General features: G+C 52.2%; 8 protein-coding genes across 8 annotated transcripts; 4 read left to right on the top strand and 4 right to left on the bottom strand.

Annotated features, from left to right (window-relative positions):
- Positions 1-687: 687 nt before the first annotated feature.
- On the bottom strand, positions 688-1,488 carry NUU61_005943 (SDR family oxidoreductase; the record flags this gene model as incomplete). The annotated part of the gene is made up of 1 exon (XM_056656471.1): positions 688-1,488. The coding sequence occupies one exon, from the start codon at positions 1,486-1,488 to the stop codon at positions 688-690; it is 801 nt and encodes a 266-aa protein (XP_056509271.1).
- An 891-nt stretch (positions 1,489-2,379) lies between these two features.
- NUU61_005942 (uncharacterized protein) lies at positions 2,380-4,276 on the top strand (the record flags this gene model as incomplete). Its single annotated transcript, XM_056656470.1, has 4 exons — positions 2,380-2,516; positions 2,571-2,687; positions 2,845-3,306; positions 3,355-4,276. 4 exons carry the CDS (start codon positions 2,380-2,382, stop codon positions 4,274-4,276), a joined length of 1,638 nt encoding a protein of 545 aa, XP_056509270.1.
- Positions 4,277-6,442: 2,166 nt separating this feature from the next.
- NUU61_005941 (intradiol ring-cleavage dioxygenase) lies at positions 6,443-7,700 on the top strand (the record flags this gene model as incomplete). The annotated part of the gene is made up of 3 exons (XM_056656469.1): positions 6,443-6,698; positions 6,746-7,070; positions 7,127-7,700. 3 exons carry the CDS (start codon positions 6,443-6,445, stop codon positions 7,698-7,700), a joined length of 1,155 nt encoding a protein of 384 aa, XP_056509269.1.
- Positions 7,701-8,917: 1,217 nt separating this feature from the next.
- Positions 8,918-10,225, top strand: NUU61_005940 (putative integral membrane protein; the record flags this gene model as incomplete). Its single annotated transcript, XM_056656468.1, has 5 exons — positions 8,918-9,064; positions 9,128-9,238; positions 9,294-9,679; positions 9,737-9,801; positions 9,855-10,225. 5 exons carry the CDS (start codon positions 8,918-8,920, stop codon positions 10,223-10,225), a joined length of 1,080 nt encoding a protein of 359 aa, XP_056509268.1.
- Positions 10,226-11,112: 887 nt separating this feature from the next.
- NUU61_005939 (uncharacterized protein) lies at positions 11,113-12,533 on the bottom strand (the record flags this gene model as incomplete). Its single annotated transcript, XM_056656467.1, has 4 exons — positions 11,113-11,298; positions 12,005-12,102; positions 12,154-12,368; positions 12,418-12,533. The coding sequence occupies 4 exons, from the start codon at positions 12,531-12,533 to the stop codon at positions 11,113-11,115; spliced, it is 615 nt and encodes a 204-aa protein (XP_056509267.1).
- Positions 12,534-12,909: 376 nt separating this feature from the next.
- NUU61_005938 (uncharacterized protein) lies at positions 12,910-13,649 on the bottom strand (the record flags this gene model as incomplete). Its single annotated transcript, XM_056656466.1, has 2 exons — positions 12,910-13,302; positions 13,380-13,649. 2 exons carry the CDS (start codon positions 13,647-13,649, stop codon positions 12,910-12,912), a joined length of 663 nt encoding a protein of 220 aa, XP_056509266.1.
- Positions 13,650-14,071: 422 nt separating this feature from the next.
- On the bottom strand, positions 14,072-16,041 carry NUU61_005937 (uncharacterized protein; the record flags this gene model as incomplete). Its single annotated transcript, XM_056656465.1, has 3 exons — positions 14,072-15,468; positions 15,568-15,813; positions 15,870-16,041. 3 exons carry the CDS (start codon positions 16,039-16,041, stop codon positions 14,072-14,074), a joined length of 1,815 nt encoding a protein of 604 aa, XP_056509265.1.
- Positions 16,042-16,517: 476 nt separating this feature from the next.
- NUU61_005936 (YbhB/YbcL family Raf kinase inhibitor-like protein) lies at positions 16,518-17,156 on the top strand (the record flags this gene model as incomplete). Its single annotated transcript, XM_056656464.1, has 1 exon — positions 16,518-17,156. The coding sequence occupies one exon, from the start codon at positions 16,518-16,520 to the stop codon at positions 17,154-17,156; it is 639 nt and encodes a 212-aa protein (XP_056509264.1).
- Positions 17,157-17,623: the final 467 nt, after the last annotated feature.

Genomic DNA, 17,623 nt, shown 5'->3' with positions numbered 1-17,623 from the left:
TGGTTCGTTTCTGTTGGGCGAGTTGCCTCTTTCTTGGAATAGGGATACACCGCAATGGGTAGCGACCAAGCGTGGACCGCTTCGGATTGTCAGCTTCTCAGTGTGGTTCCAATGTGCAATGATTCGATGAGAAACTGCATTATGTTTTTTGGTCCAATCGCTATTAACTCCAGTCTAGTGAAATTCCTGGATATCAAATATGCTTGTATAACATGGTCAAACCCCGCCGATCTTCCGTACTCTTTCCCGCTCGGTTCAAACATTGTCAAAAAGTCCCTTCTCAATTCTCTCCAATTCATCAAACTGTATACGCAGCAGTTGAACTGCCCATTCTCTTGCGGGTTGTTGATTTGAAGAGTAGAAAGGCGAGTGAAAACAATATCTTGCTGATAGTTTCACGTCCCACTGTGTACTGTCATCATGAATGGTACCCTTGTAGCACAGTGGTTAAACCCGTTCTTGAAAACGGACCCGATCGGCATCCACAAATGACATGCCGATTCTCAGCCGTCCCGAGAGGATGCCGAAACGCCAAGGTCCACCCGCCGACAAGCCATGAAGTCATTGCAAGTCTGCTAATTTACTTTTCAAAAACAAGGCATAGGTTTGGGAAAAGAGTTTTCACATCGTCATGCTCATCGCAGTTATCATTCAACATAATGAATCATTTAATGTACAAAGATCAATCTACCGCACGCAGTACCCGCCGTCGATGATCATGTCGTTGCCAGTCATGTAGGTACTGGCATCGCTGCACAGGTACACATAGGCACCCTTGAGCTCCTTGGCGTCGCCATTGCGGCCCATGGGGATCATGGACAGCCACAAATCCTGGGTCTTCTTCTCGACAAAGTCCGACAAGCCGGTGTCAATGTAACCGGGGGAAATGCTGTTGACGCGGGCAAAGTCGCGCCATTCGTTGGCCAGCGACCGCGCCATGTGGATACAGCCCGCCTTAGCGACGTTGTAGGAGGTCTGTTCCTGCGGGAAGTTGACGATGTGGCCGGACATCGATGAGGTAATAACGAAGCTACCCGTGCCGCGTTCCTTGAAGTGCGCGCCCACGGCTTTGGCGCAATGGAATGTGCCCGTCAGATCGGTCTGGACGACTTCTTCCCAGTCCTGCACTGATCCATCAAGGATGCCGCTGTTGGCCGTGCGACCGGCGTTGGCAACGAATGCATCAATCTTGCCGAAGTCTTTGATGACTTCCTTCACGACGCTTTCCACGTTCTGCCAGTTGCCCACATCACACTTGTAGGCCTTGACCTTGACTCCGTATTTTTCCTTGAGCTCCTTGGCGTTTTTCTCTCCGCCCTCCGGTCGTGACGAGTAGGTGATGGCGACGTCGGCGCCCATCTCGGCGCAACCGCGTGCCGCTTCAATACCCATACCACGAGGACCCGAGGCTCCGGTGACTACAACGACCTTGCCCTTCAGGCTAAGGAGGTCGTGCAGGCTCTCGGCTTTGGGGACGGGGATCGGCATGGCGAATAAAGGATTCGGGAGGTGACGAGGTTAAATTTGAGGCTGAAAAAGGTAAAAGAGGTAGAGAAAAAAACTGTAGAGAAAGGGAAAAAAGGGCTTTGATGTGTGAGAAAGACGTACGGTCCCATGGTTGTTGACCTATTTATATACAATGGCTGGCCTGCTATGACATAATGATGGGGTATCCCACTTGGACAGACCAGACCAGATACGCTAGGACCGCCTGTATCTTCTTCTTCCTTGTTATTTCTCGTCGAATCCGGTGCAAGGCACAGCACATTCTCCACAGCCAGGGAATCGGACGACTGCGGGCCCATGATGTCATGACTTGCCAGCCCACCAGAAGGCGTTGAGCGAAAATGTTGATCTCATCGCACTGACAGCTCAGGATCGAGTGCACGGGTGTGTGGGCAGGGAGTATTTGCTTCTTTTATTATGGTAACTCTGAACTGCAACTGCAAACTTGAGGTCCGCGACATATTCGGAACGAACGATAGCCAGTTAGGTCAAGATGAACGGCCGTCACGCTGGACTCACCGGGATATGCCACGATTATGTTGTGCCGATGCAAGAAGCTTCCAAGTACACGCTTGAAGCTTGAAGGTGGGGTTGTCAAGAGCGATTGGCAAAACCCGCTCAATAAGCCAGAATGCTGCAGTGATTCACTTCCATGTCTGGATGGCCGTAACCGCACGATCCGTCCATGGCACTTGAACCTTCCGATGGCTGGGTGCAAGCGAAGAATGGATGGCGCCGTGACGAAATTGACAAGAGCAAATGGGCCAGTCGTTGAGTCAGCAATGCGCAGCCATGGATGGAGATTATACAAAAGAAATGGCACCCCCGAGTTCACATTCTACATGGGATCACGCCTCTCTATTGTAATTCGCCATGGCCAGTCAAGCGGGTCGGGAAGTCCCGCAAATTCCGCTGGCTATCAACCAGACCGACGCGGTAGATCGGGGTTCTACCGTGCGCAGAGCCAGCACACTGTATCACAATGAGTTTGATGACTCGTTTTTGTCCAGGTCCAAACACTCCGTTGATTAAATGGCATGGCCGTACAACTGACAGGACTATAGAGTACGGTCCTTTTTCAATCGGGAACCCCATATTGGCCATGTCGGGCGCCATCCTCTTCGGAGCTCGACCGAAGCTGAGATCCATACTTGGGATGGCCCCGATGACCCGGACAACCCGTGAGGCATCCGCTTAACACACCTGTTGCATGAAAATATTGATTCGTGCAGATTCAATTGGAGCAATACATACAAATGGGTCCTGACGATTACGGTTTGCTTTATGTTGGCTCGACTACTCTTTTCTTGCTGGATCAATCACTAATATCTGCATCAGATCTATTCTGACGGGGCTACCAGCCGGGTCCTACGGGGCGGGAAATGCCTATATGGAACAGCGCTTCCATGTCCAAAACACACCCTTCCCCAACCTGGCGTGGGCTACAACGTCCTGGAATATGGGAGCTGCGTTTTGGCCACTGATATTTGTGCCATTGACCGAATCCTCGGGTCGCATGCCGGGTTACTTCGTGGCCTATTTTATTCTTGTCATCTCTCTCTTCCCGTCCGCATTCGCGCAGAACTTTGCTACCCTTGTGGTAACTCGATTTTTTGGCGGCGGAGCCTCGTCGGTCTCGATCAATATTGTTGGGGGAAGTATCAGTGATGTCTGGTTTGGTGACAAAGCTCGCAGCCTGCCCATGTCATTGTTTGGTTTCACCAGCGTGGTAGGGATCGCTTTGGGTCCATTTATTGGAGCTGCCATTCAGGAAATCCACAAAAGCAGCCCATGGAGATGGTGAGATTGCCAATTGTATGGCCATGAAAAGGTACTAACCGGCATCAGGATCTTTTACATACAAATCATTTACAATGCGGCCTTGATCCCAGTGTTCTGGTTGATCCTTCGGGAGACCCGTCCCGATGTGATTCTGAAGAAACGAGCCAAAAAGCTTCGACGCGAGACTGGTCGTCCCATCTACGCCGAGGCCGAATTGGATACGACCAGCGTGTGGAAACTTCTCCAAATCTCATTCGAGCGGCCCACGCGCATGCTTTTGACCGAGCCCGTTGTCACATTTTTCACCCTCTGGGTCAGCTTCGCTTGGGGAATCCTCTTTTTGTTTTTCTCCAGCGTAGGGCAAACGTTTAGCAACAACTACGACTGGGGTACATTCCAGACTGGCCTTGTCCAGCTAGCCATTTCGGTGGGAGCTGTGATTGGCACTGTTTTCAACCCTATCCAGGACTGGATTTACCTGCGCTCGGCAAGCAGAAACAAAGAGCAACCTGGGAAGCCCATTCCGGAAGCCCGTCTGTATACCTCAATTCCCGGCAGTCTTCTCTTTGCGGGTGGACTGTTTTGGTACGGCTGGGGGAGTGTTGGTAATGGATCAGTTCACTGGATCGTCCCCACGTTGGGAATCGGATGCACCGGTGTGGGTATCTACTCTATCTACATGGCCGTGGTCAATTACCTGACCGACGCCTACGAGAAATACGCGGCTTCAGCGTTGTCAGCTGCATCTCTTGGCCGGAACACTTTTGGTGCTTTTCTCCCGCTCGCTTCTTTTGAACTTTTTGACCGGCTGGGGTACGGCTGGGCCGGGTCATTGCTTGGATTTGTGGGCATCGCACTCTCCGTTGTACCCGTCGTTCTTGTGCTTGCAGGACCCGAGATCAGGCGGCGTAGCCCATTTATGCGCGAGTCCACGTGGGTGTCAAAAGAAGAGCTCGAGGACAAGAATTCCGAGAGAACTGCGATTTGATATTTGGGCTTTTGGATTCTGAAGGCAAGCATCTCATATTACTTACATTCACTTAATTACTGAAAAGCAGGTCTTTATCTCGCCTGCATCATTGATCTGTGGAACCTGATCCCATAAAAATAGACGATGCACAGCTTGTCTCTGACAAAAGTCTTTGTCTCAGTCCTACTTTCCAACTAAGCCTCCTGCCACATTTAAAATAATATCCAAACCGATAAAAATCGTGCGATCCACGGTTTTCGATTTCTCGTCGGACTAGATCGTAATAAATTCAAAATCCAACGAGGATCTCGACTACTGGACACCAATTGACTGATTTAGTCTCTATATCCTGCACCAAGGGGACGCATAGCTCTAAGCTGAGACAGCCATCTTTAGGAGCAATAAATAGCCTTGCCGTCGAACGGGGGGTCAAAAGTCACAGGAGGGAGATCCAGCGACGATTTGTGTTTACCGGCGCAATGCTCATCGCTATTGTAATGTTAGTCACATCCAACGAGGCGACTGATCTGGAGACAAAATGGAAAACAGGGGACTTGCGCATAAATAAAGCAGCTGTCGGTGGCTGCGATCCAGCGTACATGGCCTCTGGTGAGTCGTTAGCCAGGCGCCGTACAAGCATCGTAGGAGAGGACTGACGGATGGCTCAACTTGATACACTTGTTTTCATGAACACGTTTGAAATGGCAATCTAGAGGCCCGTTGCAATACTCGATCTATGTCTCTATATCAGAGACATCCTCTTTGTGCTGAAAGTCTCTAACCATACCACGGAATGATCGCTAAACACAGGCACCCCAAAGCCGCGGGCAATGAACAGCCCCAGTGTCGTTGCGAGAACCGGCTTGTACAGCATCTTTCGAAAATTCTGGGCAAGCCTTGAGGAGAACTCGAATAATTTTCGTCAACAAGTTTGCCAGGTGGGAAAGGATTTCTACTTCGAATTTATACCATGCCATCCTGTCAGCTGGGGGTTGGCCGAAGTTAGAATCCAAGTGTCACAGCAGTTGTTACAAGCTACAAATTATCTCAACTCAGACCTGCCCTATAAGACAACCTCCGGCCTTCACGGAAAGTCGGACATTATAGTCAAGCCATCAGTGATGTTGAACCAGATATCCTTATAGAATAGCCTGTATTCAAATATGAAGGACATACTTCTTTATCCACGCTTTTTGATGTCTCAATTGGGGAGAGAACGTAGTCCTGGTCCGACAGGACGCTTTGGTGCACGCGCTAGCGTTCCTAGCCCGAAAGATGATCGCCGCCTTGCTGGTCAATTTATCAATGATGAAAAGCCTACAGGAAGTGGATGAGCAGCTGACCACCATTCTCCAGACGCAGAGGCATGTAGAGGTGGATCTCAAGTCCAGTATGGAACGTGTTAAGTGTGATCTCTTCGCGAAACTAGACAGCGATGAGCATTCAGTTTCAGAATGGGGTCCAAGGCCCAATCCATGGCTGGAGGCTTGGAGTGGAAGGAGAAGAAAGGTTCAAAGAAGAAACAGACTGGCTGAAAGAAGGCTGGTGTGAAGTATTTCCTCTAATGTTGGGAATTTATTATGGTTCTGGTTCGATATCTCGATGTAGTCTGGGTAGCCTCGGATGTATCCAACAATCGAAAACAACGCAAACCAAGACCAAAGGAATAAAAAATTCTACTTGTTATTCATCCCTGGAGCAGGTCTAGAAATGGGTTCTATACTTGCTGCTCGCTGACGCGGTCAACGCCACGGCCTCGCAATCGCCATTCATAAGCCGGACGAGCCAGACTCTATGACCCTCTCTTCTATCTGAAAGCGCCTTTCCAATGCGTGCAGAATCATTCGTCGCCTCCTGGGCGATCCATTCCTGAGTTGATTAACCTCGTGGGGCTCACCTTCAGAGAATGTATGAACACGCGGCGCCAAGAGTCCGTTGATTCTGCGGCACGGCAAACCTGAGGTTGAATGGTGGCATCGACGTCAAACGGTGTCAAGATACAGAGATAGTCGCGCTTTTTTCTCGGCTGGTGGTGTTGCCGGTCTCCAGAATGACGCGTCCGAGAGCGAAGACGAATGACTACGGGATCTATAAAAGTGGGCATTGAGCGTCTTTGAAATGACAGCCAAACACTCTTGTTGAAGCAGCCTGATTTTCTTTTTCTTCCTTTCATATATATTCGTTATGGTCCAGATCTCGAAATTGCTCGCCGTTGCTGTGACCCTGTTGGCTGCTCCAGCTGTCGCCCACCCGGGCGAGAAGCACGATCCGCATGTGGTTAAGCGAGAAATCCATGCCCGGGAAGCTCTAGCTGCTGCGGCCAAGCGATCTCTCGGCGGCTGCGAAAATAGTTTGCATGCACGGCAGTTGGCAAAACGCAACATCGCCCGTCGCTCTCGAGCTGTCCAGAAACTTCGCCAGAAACGAGGCGTTACTGCCAGTAGGTTGGCTACGATCTTGTAATGGAGAAAAGCTCACCCACAATAGATCCTCAAAAGTGGCGCCGTGATCAGGCCGCTCTGGAGAAATGGGAAGCCGCGAACCACAACCGGACGGCAATCCTCGATTATAGTCCTGCTACTCCCGAGTCCATCATCTTTGGAGCGAACACTAGTTGCATCTTGACGCCAACAATCACCAACGGTCCGTACTATGTTTGGGGCGAGATCATGCGAGAGAATGTCAAGGAGGCACAGTACTCTGATGGCGTTGATGTGAGCCTGGAGGTGCAATATATTGATATCAACACCTGCCTTCCCGTCCGAGGCGCCTTGGTGGATATCTGGCAGGCCAATGCCACGGGTGTTTACAGGTGTGCTTACATCGCCCCTAAATGAGAGTCAGCAGCTAACTCAGTCCATTGAATAGTGGCATCTCGGAGTCAGGAAACTATGCTGCTGGGGGATGGGATTCGACCTATCTGCGCGGTATCCAGCAAACCGATCGTGACGGTGTGGTCAACTTCGAGACGATCTTCCCCGGCCATTACGAAGGCCGAGCGACGCATACGCATCTTTTGACACATTTGAATGCCACTTTGCTCCCCAACAAGACTCTCGAAGTGGGCACAGGCAGCGTAACCCACATTGGGCAGCTGTTTTGGAACGAAGTGCTTCGATCCGCCGTGGAGAAAATGTACCCGTACAACACGAACACCCAGAATGTTACCACCAACGCGGAAGACATGTGGAGTGTGAAGCAGGCCGACAGCGCGTATGACCCATTCCCCGAGTATATTTACCTCGGGGACGGCCTTGACGACGGGCTGTTCGCCTGGATCCAGATCGGAATCAATGCCACCGCTGACTACACTGACAACTCGTACTATAGCATCGCGGCTTACCACGACACCAATGGTGGCCATCAAAACAGTGACAGCTTTGCCATGGGCGGTGCCCCGAGCGGTAGCAGAAGCGCGATGCCTTCTGCTACTTCCTCGTAATGAATCATGCAAAGCCAAGGGGCAGATGTCGGTCGAGATGGTGGTGCACAGGCGATCTCTCACAGATCATGTCTATAGATCAAATGAATTTCGTTCGTGAACATTCTTAGGAAGATGCTCTGCGGCCCCGCCGGAGGGGGGACGGTGGCACTTTGGCCAGGCTAGTGTGCCAATAGGCGCGCACGGACAAGGTCTATTCCCGGCGATCAAGGCGATCATTGGAGTCGCATCTAGGAGCCGAGGTGACCCCGTGTAGTTCAGAGTTGGAAAGAATGAAGAATCCAATTCATCGGTTCGTTTGCGGTCAACTTTACAAAACGCCAGCAGTCCCATTGTTGGTACCTCAGGCAGCAACTGTCAACAAATGACTATTCCCAAATAGGAATGTGCGACAGGGCACTGGCCCTAGTGCCTTCCCACTACAACCTGATTCCTCAGGCTGCCACCCGTTCTCTGGGTCCTTCCACGGTTGAGAGAAGACTGAAGAATGAAAGGATTCTTCAAGCAGCCTTCCTCTGCCGACTGATTCGCCGACAGATGAGTGTCGCCAAATCTTCGCATGTCATCCATCAACGAGACATCCATGGGACTCCTGGACGCCCTCGAGCCTGGTCCACCCGTGGACGTTTCCCCGTTCCCACCGCTGCCCGGCTGGTTTCTTTCTTGCGGGGAGTTGTGAACGTCATCGCCAATCACGTCCGATGATTCGGCTTGACGCGAGGCGGACCCGAGTTCAGCTGAAACCCGTACCTCTGTGGCATTGCGCCGAAAGGGCAGAAAAAGGGGGCTTGCCACGCTGACCGGAGACGAACCAAAACCCCCCAACGTTGGCTCGCTCATGGAAAGGCAGGGAACCAAAATCATGTCGGCAATGAAGGTTTCTTGGTCAACATGTGCAAAGCTGTCGGCTGTGGAAACTGCCGCGGTCGTCTAAATTGGTTCACCTCGCGTGCCGATCTCTCGAATAGACTCGACACTAGAGGTACTCCAACTCCACCAGTACCGGGCGCATCGATTCTTCAAGGCGGAGGCGGGCTCCAAGAGCTCGGCTCCATCCCTAGGGTCTAGAGCTATTGATGGCTTTCCCAGTCCATTTACCCGCCGTGGGGAATTATCTGAAAATAAAACCATGACGGGCCTCACCCACCGGTTCGTCCACTTTTTCTCTCTCTCACCGCGCGGATGGCAACCTCGATGCCCCTGGTCATCTCGCCGCTATGGACGACAGCCGAAATCAGGCTATCTTGACGGTCACGGCTGTTTTCCTCGGTATTTCCCTGGTCAGTGTTGGCCTGCGATGTTTTGTGCGTGCCAAGGTCGTGCAGGCTTTTGGGTGGGATGATAGCCTTATGGTCCTCGCGATGGTTAGTCCTGCTTTTCCTTTTAAGGCGCACACACCCCGAGACTGATGCGAAGTGAACATATAGGTGCTGAACTTGGTCTTTGCCATCTGTGGCCTTGTGGGCTGTAAATATGGGTTAGGACGGACCTTGGCATATTTTGTTGTCCGTCCGGAGCATTTCACCCATGCATTATTGGTATGGCTCTATTTCGCTATGGAGTCGATCCTCGAGTCACTAACCATGTCGACAGTGCTGGTGGTTGGGGCAGGTCTTCTACGTGGTAACGTGCGTCGTCGCCAAACTCTCCATCATCATTACTCTGCTACGCATCACCGTCGACCGCATTCACGCTTGGATTCTTTACGCCGCTATGTCCCTCGCCACGGCCGTTGGTGTCGTCTTCTTCTTCTTCACCGTCTTTCAATGCAGTCCTGTCAACTATTTCTGGCACCCGCTTTCCGAAAATGGCAAATGTGTCGACAAGGACGTCCTGATTGGCATCGCATATCTGTATAGTATCGGGGCTGCAATCACGGATTTAACCATCGGTCTTCTCCCAGTGGCCCTGATCTGGAATCTTCGAATGAACCGCCGCACCAAGGGGGCGATTGTTGGAATTTTGGGGGTGGGATGCATGTTCGTGATTCCCCTGAGTACTGTAGGCTGTGGCCATTTGCTAACCAGCTTTAACAGTGCCAGCGCAGCAGTCATTATCCGAATTCCTTTCGTTCACCATTACAAAGATCGAGAGTTCTTATGTACGCCATTCCTCCGCACATTGAAAGCCTTGAAACTCACATGAGCTCCGCAGATAATACCTACCAAATATCCATTTGGTCTAACGTCGAGGCCGGCCTGGGTATCACAGCTGGCTGTCTGACGACCCTCCGCCCCCTCGTCCGATTTCTACGCGATGGCTCCTCGCCGTCTCAGGCCCCCGGACCTATTCCCTTATCCAGCAGTGTGGCGCCAGGGCTCCACCGGTCCTCTCGGACCAAACATGAGGATCGTGACGACGTTCATCAGCTATGGACTGGCAACGAGATGGACGACTACCATGGGGTGACCACGACCATCATGAGTAGTAGCCACACCAAGCCGATCAGCAGCAGCGAGGAGGACCTCACGCCAAGCAATTGGAAGGTGAAGCGATCCGTGCGGATGTCTATACGCGATTCATGACCCAGCCTACTTTTATGTAATTAATTGATTGTACTATATTTGTTGACGACCTAAAAAATTTCTCTATGCCCCTTGAGACGGTCTCAATTATCGTTGCCCAACGATTGCGGCCCTTGAAACGCGTAGTGGATTTCTTACAGACAAAATAACTCTTGCTGCTTGTGGGAAAGATCAACGTCGTTTTTTGTGATGGAGCCGGTGTGGGACAGGAATAATGGAGATGTTCCACTAGCTCCACTATTACAATAGTCCAGCCAGAAGATGACCGGGTGTTTCACGATCGCGTTCTCCATTGGGGCGGGCTTTGCCAGACCAAAGGTAGCGTATCGAGTCTGGTGGTTATGGTTGATTCATGCCACTAAAGCCAATGGCCACGCGAAGTATATGGCCTACACCTTGCCACTACTGAAGCTAGAAAGCCTAAATTAGATAAAAAAAAATCATCATGAAAGACACGGTAAAAAACCACAGGGAATCAGTATATGAAAAAAAAAATATATCTTGGGATAGATGCGCTAGTTTTGCACACACTCATACTCCTTGATACCATCGCCGCCACTTTGCTCGATGTCCTAACATGGGACTCTTCGCTGGGCTGGCACTTGACCAAAAATCAATTAATGAAAATAAACTTGAGGTAGGACAAAAATATATTGAGTTCAAGCCAACGCCAAAAGTCACAGAAGAACGAAACACTGCATTAGCCCGCACGGTTATTGCATGACTTAGTTTCTTGCACCGGCTCTTGCCGCACCAATGCCTCTTGCGACGCCACAGAGACAGCATACGCATCGACTGGAGTCGAGGCAGGTGGGATAAGCGAAGAAGTTATACATGAGAATGGTGTCGTAGCCCTCCATGATGATTGTCATTGAAATCAATACAGATTATGCCACGGCCTTGCGATTATTGCATACGCCCTGCCAGAGGGTTTGGGAATGTTCCTCGTCGGCGGCCTGTTTGGCCTCAATGATGGCACCCTGGCCCAAAGTGTCTTCGACATGGTGTGCGGCAGACTTCTCCAACGCAATCTTGGTCTCGGTAAGATTCGACATGGCGGTAAATGCGAGGCCCTTTTGAACCACCGTTACAGCAATGGTTCAATTCCGGCAGTGGGTTTATATAGATATGTATATATACCCAGTTCATCACCAGTAGCCCGCGAGCTCATCCACGTGCCAGGCAAGGATTCTGAGATCGTGTGGAGATGTGGAGAATGCATGGTGGATGCTACACGCTGGGAGACTTCAGTCTGCATTCAGGCTAATATGGCCAGTGAGTCGCAGGCATACAACACTCGTGTGTTCATCAAACCACATGTTCTGCGCGTTTCGACCGGTTTGGGAGATCAGGGCAGGGATTTTGCACCCTATCACAGCCAAAACTCGGGGCAGTGGCAATTCGAGACGAAGAATTCAGTCATCAGTGGGACGGATAACCAAGAAAGCGAGAGTAGACAGGTGAGGATGCTAGGGGTTTGATTGGATTGGTGTCGACGCCGCCGAGCGAAAACGCCTCTATTCCCTGTGGGAAACGGAGGAAAAGGCCGTGGGCAAAATTCCAGCGTAGCTACACCAAAAGACACCTGGAGAATCCAGCTTGACGTGGACATGGGGGCCTTGGCCGATGGAACAAGTGAAGAGTTCGTTTGTGCAGACTTTGATGTTCAGCCTTGCCTTGGTGCCTGGGGTGTCCCCATGGGGTTGACTATATCCAGGGTTCTCAACGGAAGTCTCGATTCTCTCTCTCTCGTATATCCAACTCATCCTAATTGCTAACCTCGAAGATTTGATATTCTATCGACCGGCGACTGTTCTCCCAGATGCATCGTCCGTGATAGACAAACAGAGTGGATTCGGTCCACTTGAACTGGGGCACTGAAAACGATTAATGAGCGTGTCAATCTGGGTGGGCTCTTGTGCAAATACCGTTGGTCTCGATAAAGGGCCGACACCACCAGTCATGGTCACCGAACTTGGTGGATTTCGCGTCGGGCGTGGTCGCGAGGAAGTTGGCCGCCGCCTCGTCAACCTTTAATGCGCCCGTATAATGCACATAGACACCCTCTACATTCGCTATCTTGCCATGTGTGCGCACATCAATGTTGGCGGTGTTGGTGGCAGCATCAACCAAAACCCAGTCGCTGCCCCCGGCATCCCTCGCCGTCGGTACCTGGAATGCCGCGCAGAAACCCACCCTCGAGGGCCCCGATCACGCGCTGAGGACCTGACTGCAGCTGCCCCACGTCGATGCTGTCGGACGAGATGTGTCCGCGCAAAGTGAAAACATGGGTCAATTTGGAAGACATCGCTGAGAATCAAAAGCGCACCAGGTGGAAAGTGCCATCATCAAACAAGCGACTAGGTCCCTTTTTGAGGGCCATGGAAGAGGGGGCACATCCTTTAGAAGTGTGGGGGGCTAGTTGCGGGCGATTGAATCAACCTTCATACTTTTGAGGTTGCACATTGCAGGTCTCATTAGCAGAGGAGTGGGCGTGAAGAGAAACCCGCCGATCACAGCGATCTCACGAGGGGGCCGAGAAGGACCCAATTTTGGGAATCGTTCGAATGTGATTCAAAGTGCCATTCCTGTAGATCATGGGGTATAATAATTCCAAAGAAAAACGCCGGTCAAATGCATCCTACGTTCTTGATCCTTCCAAATCCAACTACCCAACGTCACTGTCATTCGATCCGGATGAAAGTCCGGTACTCGTTCAACGCGATCTTCGTCGTCGGGGGCGACAGGCGCATAGACCAGTAAGGCATGTGGTCCACGTTACTGACATAGGAGCCAGAAGAGCTCAGGACCCAGCTGGTTTCGTCGTGGGATCCAAGAAAAAGACCGTCGAGCGCAGTGTGGTCGAGGGTGTGACGATACACCTGAACGCGGCCGGTTTTCTTTGAGCCCAGTCCCCACGCCAACTCCCCCGAATTGCCCGCTTCGTCAATGACCAGTGCGTGCCAGTCTCGAGCACCGGCACCAGCGCCCGAGGGAACTCGCGCCTCGAGGGTTTGAAGGGCGCCGTTGCAGCGTATTTGGACCTTGGCGTGTTCGGTGCCGCTTGAAATGGTGATCTAAGAATGAACATGTTAGCATGGCATACTCCTCTATAAAATGGTCAAATGGTCGTCGCATGGTCCAAAATACATACCACGCCCTGTTGAATGCCTTTATCCTCGGCCGATTTCCTCACATCGCAGCTTGCCTCGAGCCCTTCGAGTTTGCAGCCGGTCTGAGATGCAGTCGCATCACTGCAACGGTGGACCTTGAGCGTCCACGGTCCGGCGATTTTGCTGCCGTCGTTGTATTTGGGAAGCGCAGAACATTCGGTGATTGGGGTCCTGGAGATCTGTGGTTGTGGCCACGCGCTGGCAAGGAGGAAGAGGAGAGTGGAAAAGGTGAAGAATGTCGAGGGAATCATTTTTTTTTTTCCCACGCGAGACACCGACCACGCATGATGGGCCTCCCCACAGAGATATATGTTTTTTCCCCCCCTTCTCCAAGGCGCAGTCTCAACACGAGAACTCGTCCAGGCATCCATCGTTGCTGGCTTGAGCAAAGATCGTCGTCCACAGCCCTTCAACGGAGACCCTACGAGTAGTAGGGCCAAGCGGCCCCAGCAAGCGCGTGGTGATTGGCAACATCGTGCGATCGACAACCAACACAGCCAGCTGGCGCTCCATAGCGCGTATGATCATCGCGACCAGTTGCTGTTCCTAGAAAGCTAAACGTCACATCTCTCGTTTCTATTCTTGTTTTCTTGTCTTCCTGTTGTTGTTGAGTGGAGACGCGGAGATCTCCAATTCTTCGACACTTCAGGCTGGTTCTACAGTATATACGCAGCTAGGCATTTGGGTTCAACAGTCCCTCTGCTTCATAGGCGTCCTCCGCTTCTCCGTGGGACTTATCCAGCACATCTGCCATTGCCAGACCCTCGCGACGGCCTTTGTCCGCATCCACCATCCACACCAGCGGAATAGGCATCACGATCAACACTGCAATGAAAAAGAAGCCGGACCGCACTTGACCGGTCGCGTCAATAAGCACCCCGACCACGGCAGGGCCAATAAACGAGCTACCCTTGTCCGTAGCCGCGTAAAGAGCATAGAATGCCGCCTCGCTCCCGGGAGGGATCAGAAGCCCGAAAAAGGAACGGCAGTAAGAGGAGAGACCACCTGACACAATTCCGTGGACAATGGCCAGAGGGAAGATCTCCCACGGCTGTTGCAGCCCAAGGAAGCCCCACCTGCGGATAAATGGAACGAAGCCAAGCATTCCGTACAACGGAATGATTTCAAATAACGCGATGCAAAGGATGATGGTCTGGTTAGACTGCAATTTGAATCGCCGAGAAACATGCGGCCAGAGAAACGCGCCCGTCATGCCAGACAAGGTCGCCGTGATCGACAGGAGGCCAACCGCCGTCGTGCTCATCTTCAGTTCCGTGCGGGCAAAGAGAATCGCTGTCCCAGAGACTGTGGCCATGGCATCGGACAAGAGAAACCAGGCCACAAGAAAGACAACCACCTCGCGGAGCTGAACGGCAACCTTGATGGTCTGCCACAACGACTTCCAGGCAAATCCTACCAACCGGAGCCATACCCGCCAGCGAGCAGTGCCGGGCGTGGAAAGTGTATCCAGCGGGGGTCCCGGGCGAGCGCGGAGCCAGCGGCGTGACACAAAAGTGAATGCGCACCACCAGATACCAACCAGCAGGAGCACGAATCGTAGCGGAAGGGTGCCCGATGCCTTGGCGAGAGAGGTCTTGGAGAGAGTTACAAGCAGAAGAATGCTCAAAATTTGTACAAAAACCGCCGCACAGTAGCCGAGACCTACCCCTTTGGACGAAATTCGAGTAGACAGCTGGAGCTCTGGCGAAGATGAGCTTGGAGTGGCGCCTCGGGCATCCTCGGGAGAAGAGCTTGAGTGGTCCACTGGTCGCGTCCCATCCAAATGGTCCTCTTCGTTCCATTCATTCTCACCGGGGGTATCTTCATTGCCATCCAAGCTCGATAACTCTTCCCCGTCCTCGCCCTTGACAGTTTGGATAGACGGGTCATTGGCGACCAAGACAGGGAGAAAGGAATTGAGTACAACAAAGGACGATCCGAGACAGGTGACACCGACGACGACCAATATCGAACCGAGGAAAAATACCGGGGGCGCGATCAACAGGAACAGCATGCTGGTGGCGGAGCCGACAAAGCCGAAAACCAAGAGCAACGTTTTGCGATTATTCCCTGCACCCACGCGATCGGAAGAAACACGTTGTTAACTTTCCAGTCCGTTAGGTTTTGCGACGGGCCCAGTTTCTTAGCCCGACTTGTCTGTAATCATACCGTAGTCAGCCAAGGCGCTGAATGATACCAACGTCAAGGCCTGGATGAGAACTGCAGCCGAGAAAGTGTAGAGCGCAAAACTGGCTGTATTGATATCGAGCCCCAGAACTCCGACCACACATTGGTCATTCGCTGACTGCGTGCCATTGTTTGCCGGCGCTTGAGGACCCACGCAGGGGAGGTGGCTCGTATGGAGGGTGCCGCGCTCTCGCGCCAGCTGCTCGAGGGTGAGAGGTAAGAAAGACCCTACAAGATGGGGTGAGTCTCCTGAGCAAGAGTGAGAGCATACGGTCCAAACGAACCGACACCTGACACAGCAAAGACCTCGGCTGCGATCCCGTAGGCATACCAACCCAGGATCTCTCGGCGACTGGTGGGTGTAGTATCCTCGCCTAGATAGCGCGGGGGTCGCTGTGGAACCCCCTCAGAGGGGGATGACGGCAACTGGAGGGCAGCGAGGATAGAAGAGAGCATGGAGGAGGAGATGCCTGGAAGCCAGACTGAAGAAGCGAACGAGGGAGGAGGAGAACGAGCAATGCTGATTCATCGGATGCGGGCGGAAAGCAGGCCTCGGGGACGTTGTCATGATCGGCGCTAACTCTTCCCTCCGTTGTATATATTCTTCTACAATGAGGATTCACATCGATAACCACTGGCACTGTTACTTCGACAGTCCATATGTCGATGCTATCAGTAAATAAACATGACACGCAGGTACCCGCCCGGTACCAGATGAGCCACCCATGAAAAGCCCGTGGGAAGGTTCCTGCCAGGTACACCCGTGCCTGCCGGTACCGGGCCGGTTCAGGACAACCTCAACAGGCAGGCACCGGGGGATGTGTCTTTCTCAAGTCAACATCTTCGTCTCTCACTTCTTTTTTCTCTTTCTTGCCTTCAATTTTCACACTCGTGTCTGCAGTCACTTGGCACCTTGACTTTCTACTTGCACCATGGCTTTTATTCTACACTATCTTCAGTTCATTCTCGGTCGCTTGCTATATCCTATTCGAAACCATGAGTCGCGCCAGATCATCCACAGCCCGGCTTTCCATGACCACCCGGAGCCCAATATGACCCTTGATGCCGTGGGCTGCGGTCCATCTGGCTCTGATCTGCCCCGCCAATACACCTGCCTGGCCGAGGATGGCGTCGGGTGCCTGCCCGAGTTGTGCTGGGATGCTCCCGAGTCCGAGGCGGCAGTGAAGGAGTATGTGTTGATCTGTGAAGACATCGACCTGCCTATTCCGTCCCTGGTCATCCACCACGGCCTCTTTTGGGCCATTCCCGCCTCAGTGACGACTGCGGTTCCTGCCGACATCCAAGTGCATGACGGTTCCCCCAAGTCACGTTTGACCAGGGCTGGCTGGCGCTACATTCCGAATCTTGTGGGCTCCTCATACATCGGTGCCGGTGCACCTTTGGGCCACGGAAAACATCGTTACCTCTTCACGATCATCGCTCTCAATGCGCCATTGCAGTTCGACAGCCCCGAGAAGGCCTCCAAGCAAGACATCAAGCAGGCCATGATCGGCAAAGTCATTGGATGGGGTCAGTGGATCGGCCACTTTGAGCGTCCCTGGCCCAACTAGCCAGCTCTCGCCACCATACTCATGAAAGAAGAACAGGGAAGAAGGATGGGTGATACATCTGGGTTTCAGTGATGGTCGAAAAGGGGAGTTGCTTTGTTTCATCCTTCGCATGCATTCTTCAGACCCCTATGCGAGTATTTCTATGGTTCCTTTCAGCGAAGTTTCAATGATATCCGTACATGGCTCAGTATGGCTTGATTCGTCTCTAGTCGTCTCTGATCACTTTGATGCAGGTCTTCGACGTCGCCAGTGATATTTCCCCAAAGCCCATCAATATGACTGACATCTCCATCATCCCTAGGCCAGCGAGCTTGTGTTGCATCCCCTCTCTATATGCTGCATTATTAACGACAGCCGGCTCATGGTGGACTCGATGGAAGATTCACACGCTCGCAGTGTCGCTGTGCCAGATCGATGGACATGTGTGCTCTCTATGAATACCCGTAGGACCCCCTTCAATCCTCTCA

Source organism: Penicillium alfredii, assembly GCF_028826965.1.
Source record: "Penicillium alfredii strain IBT 34128 chromosome Unknown utg000009l_segment0_segment0, whole genome shotgun sequence".
Taxonomy (NCBI): Eukaryota; Fungi; Ascomycota; class Eurotiomycetes; order Eurotiales; family Aspergillaceae; genus Penicillium; species Penicillium alfredii.
This window is presented reverse-complemented; position numbering and strand designations above follow the sequence as displayed.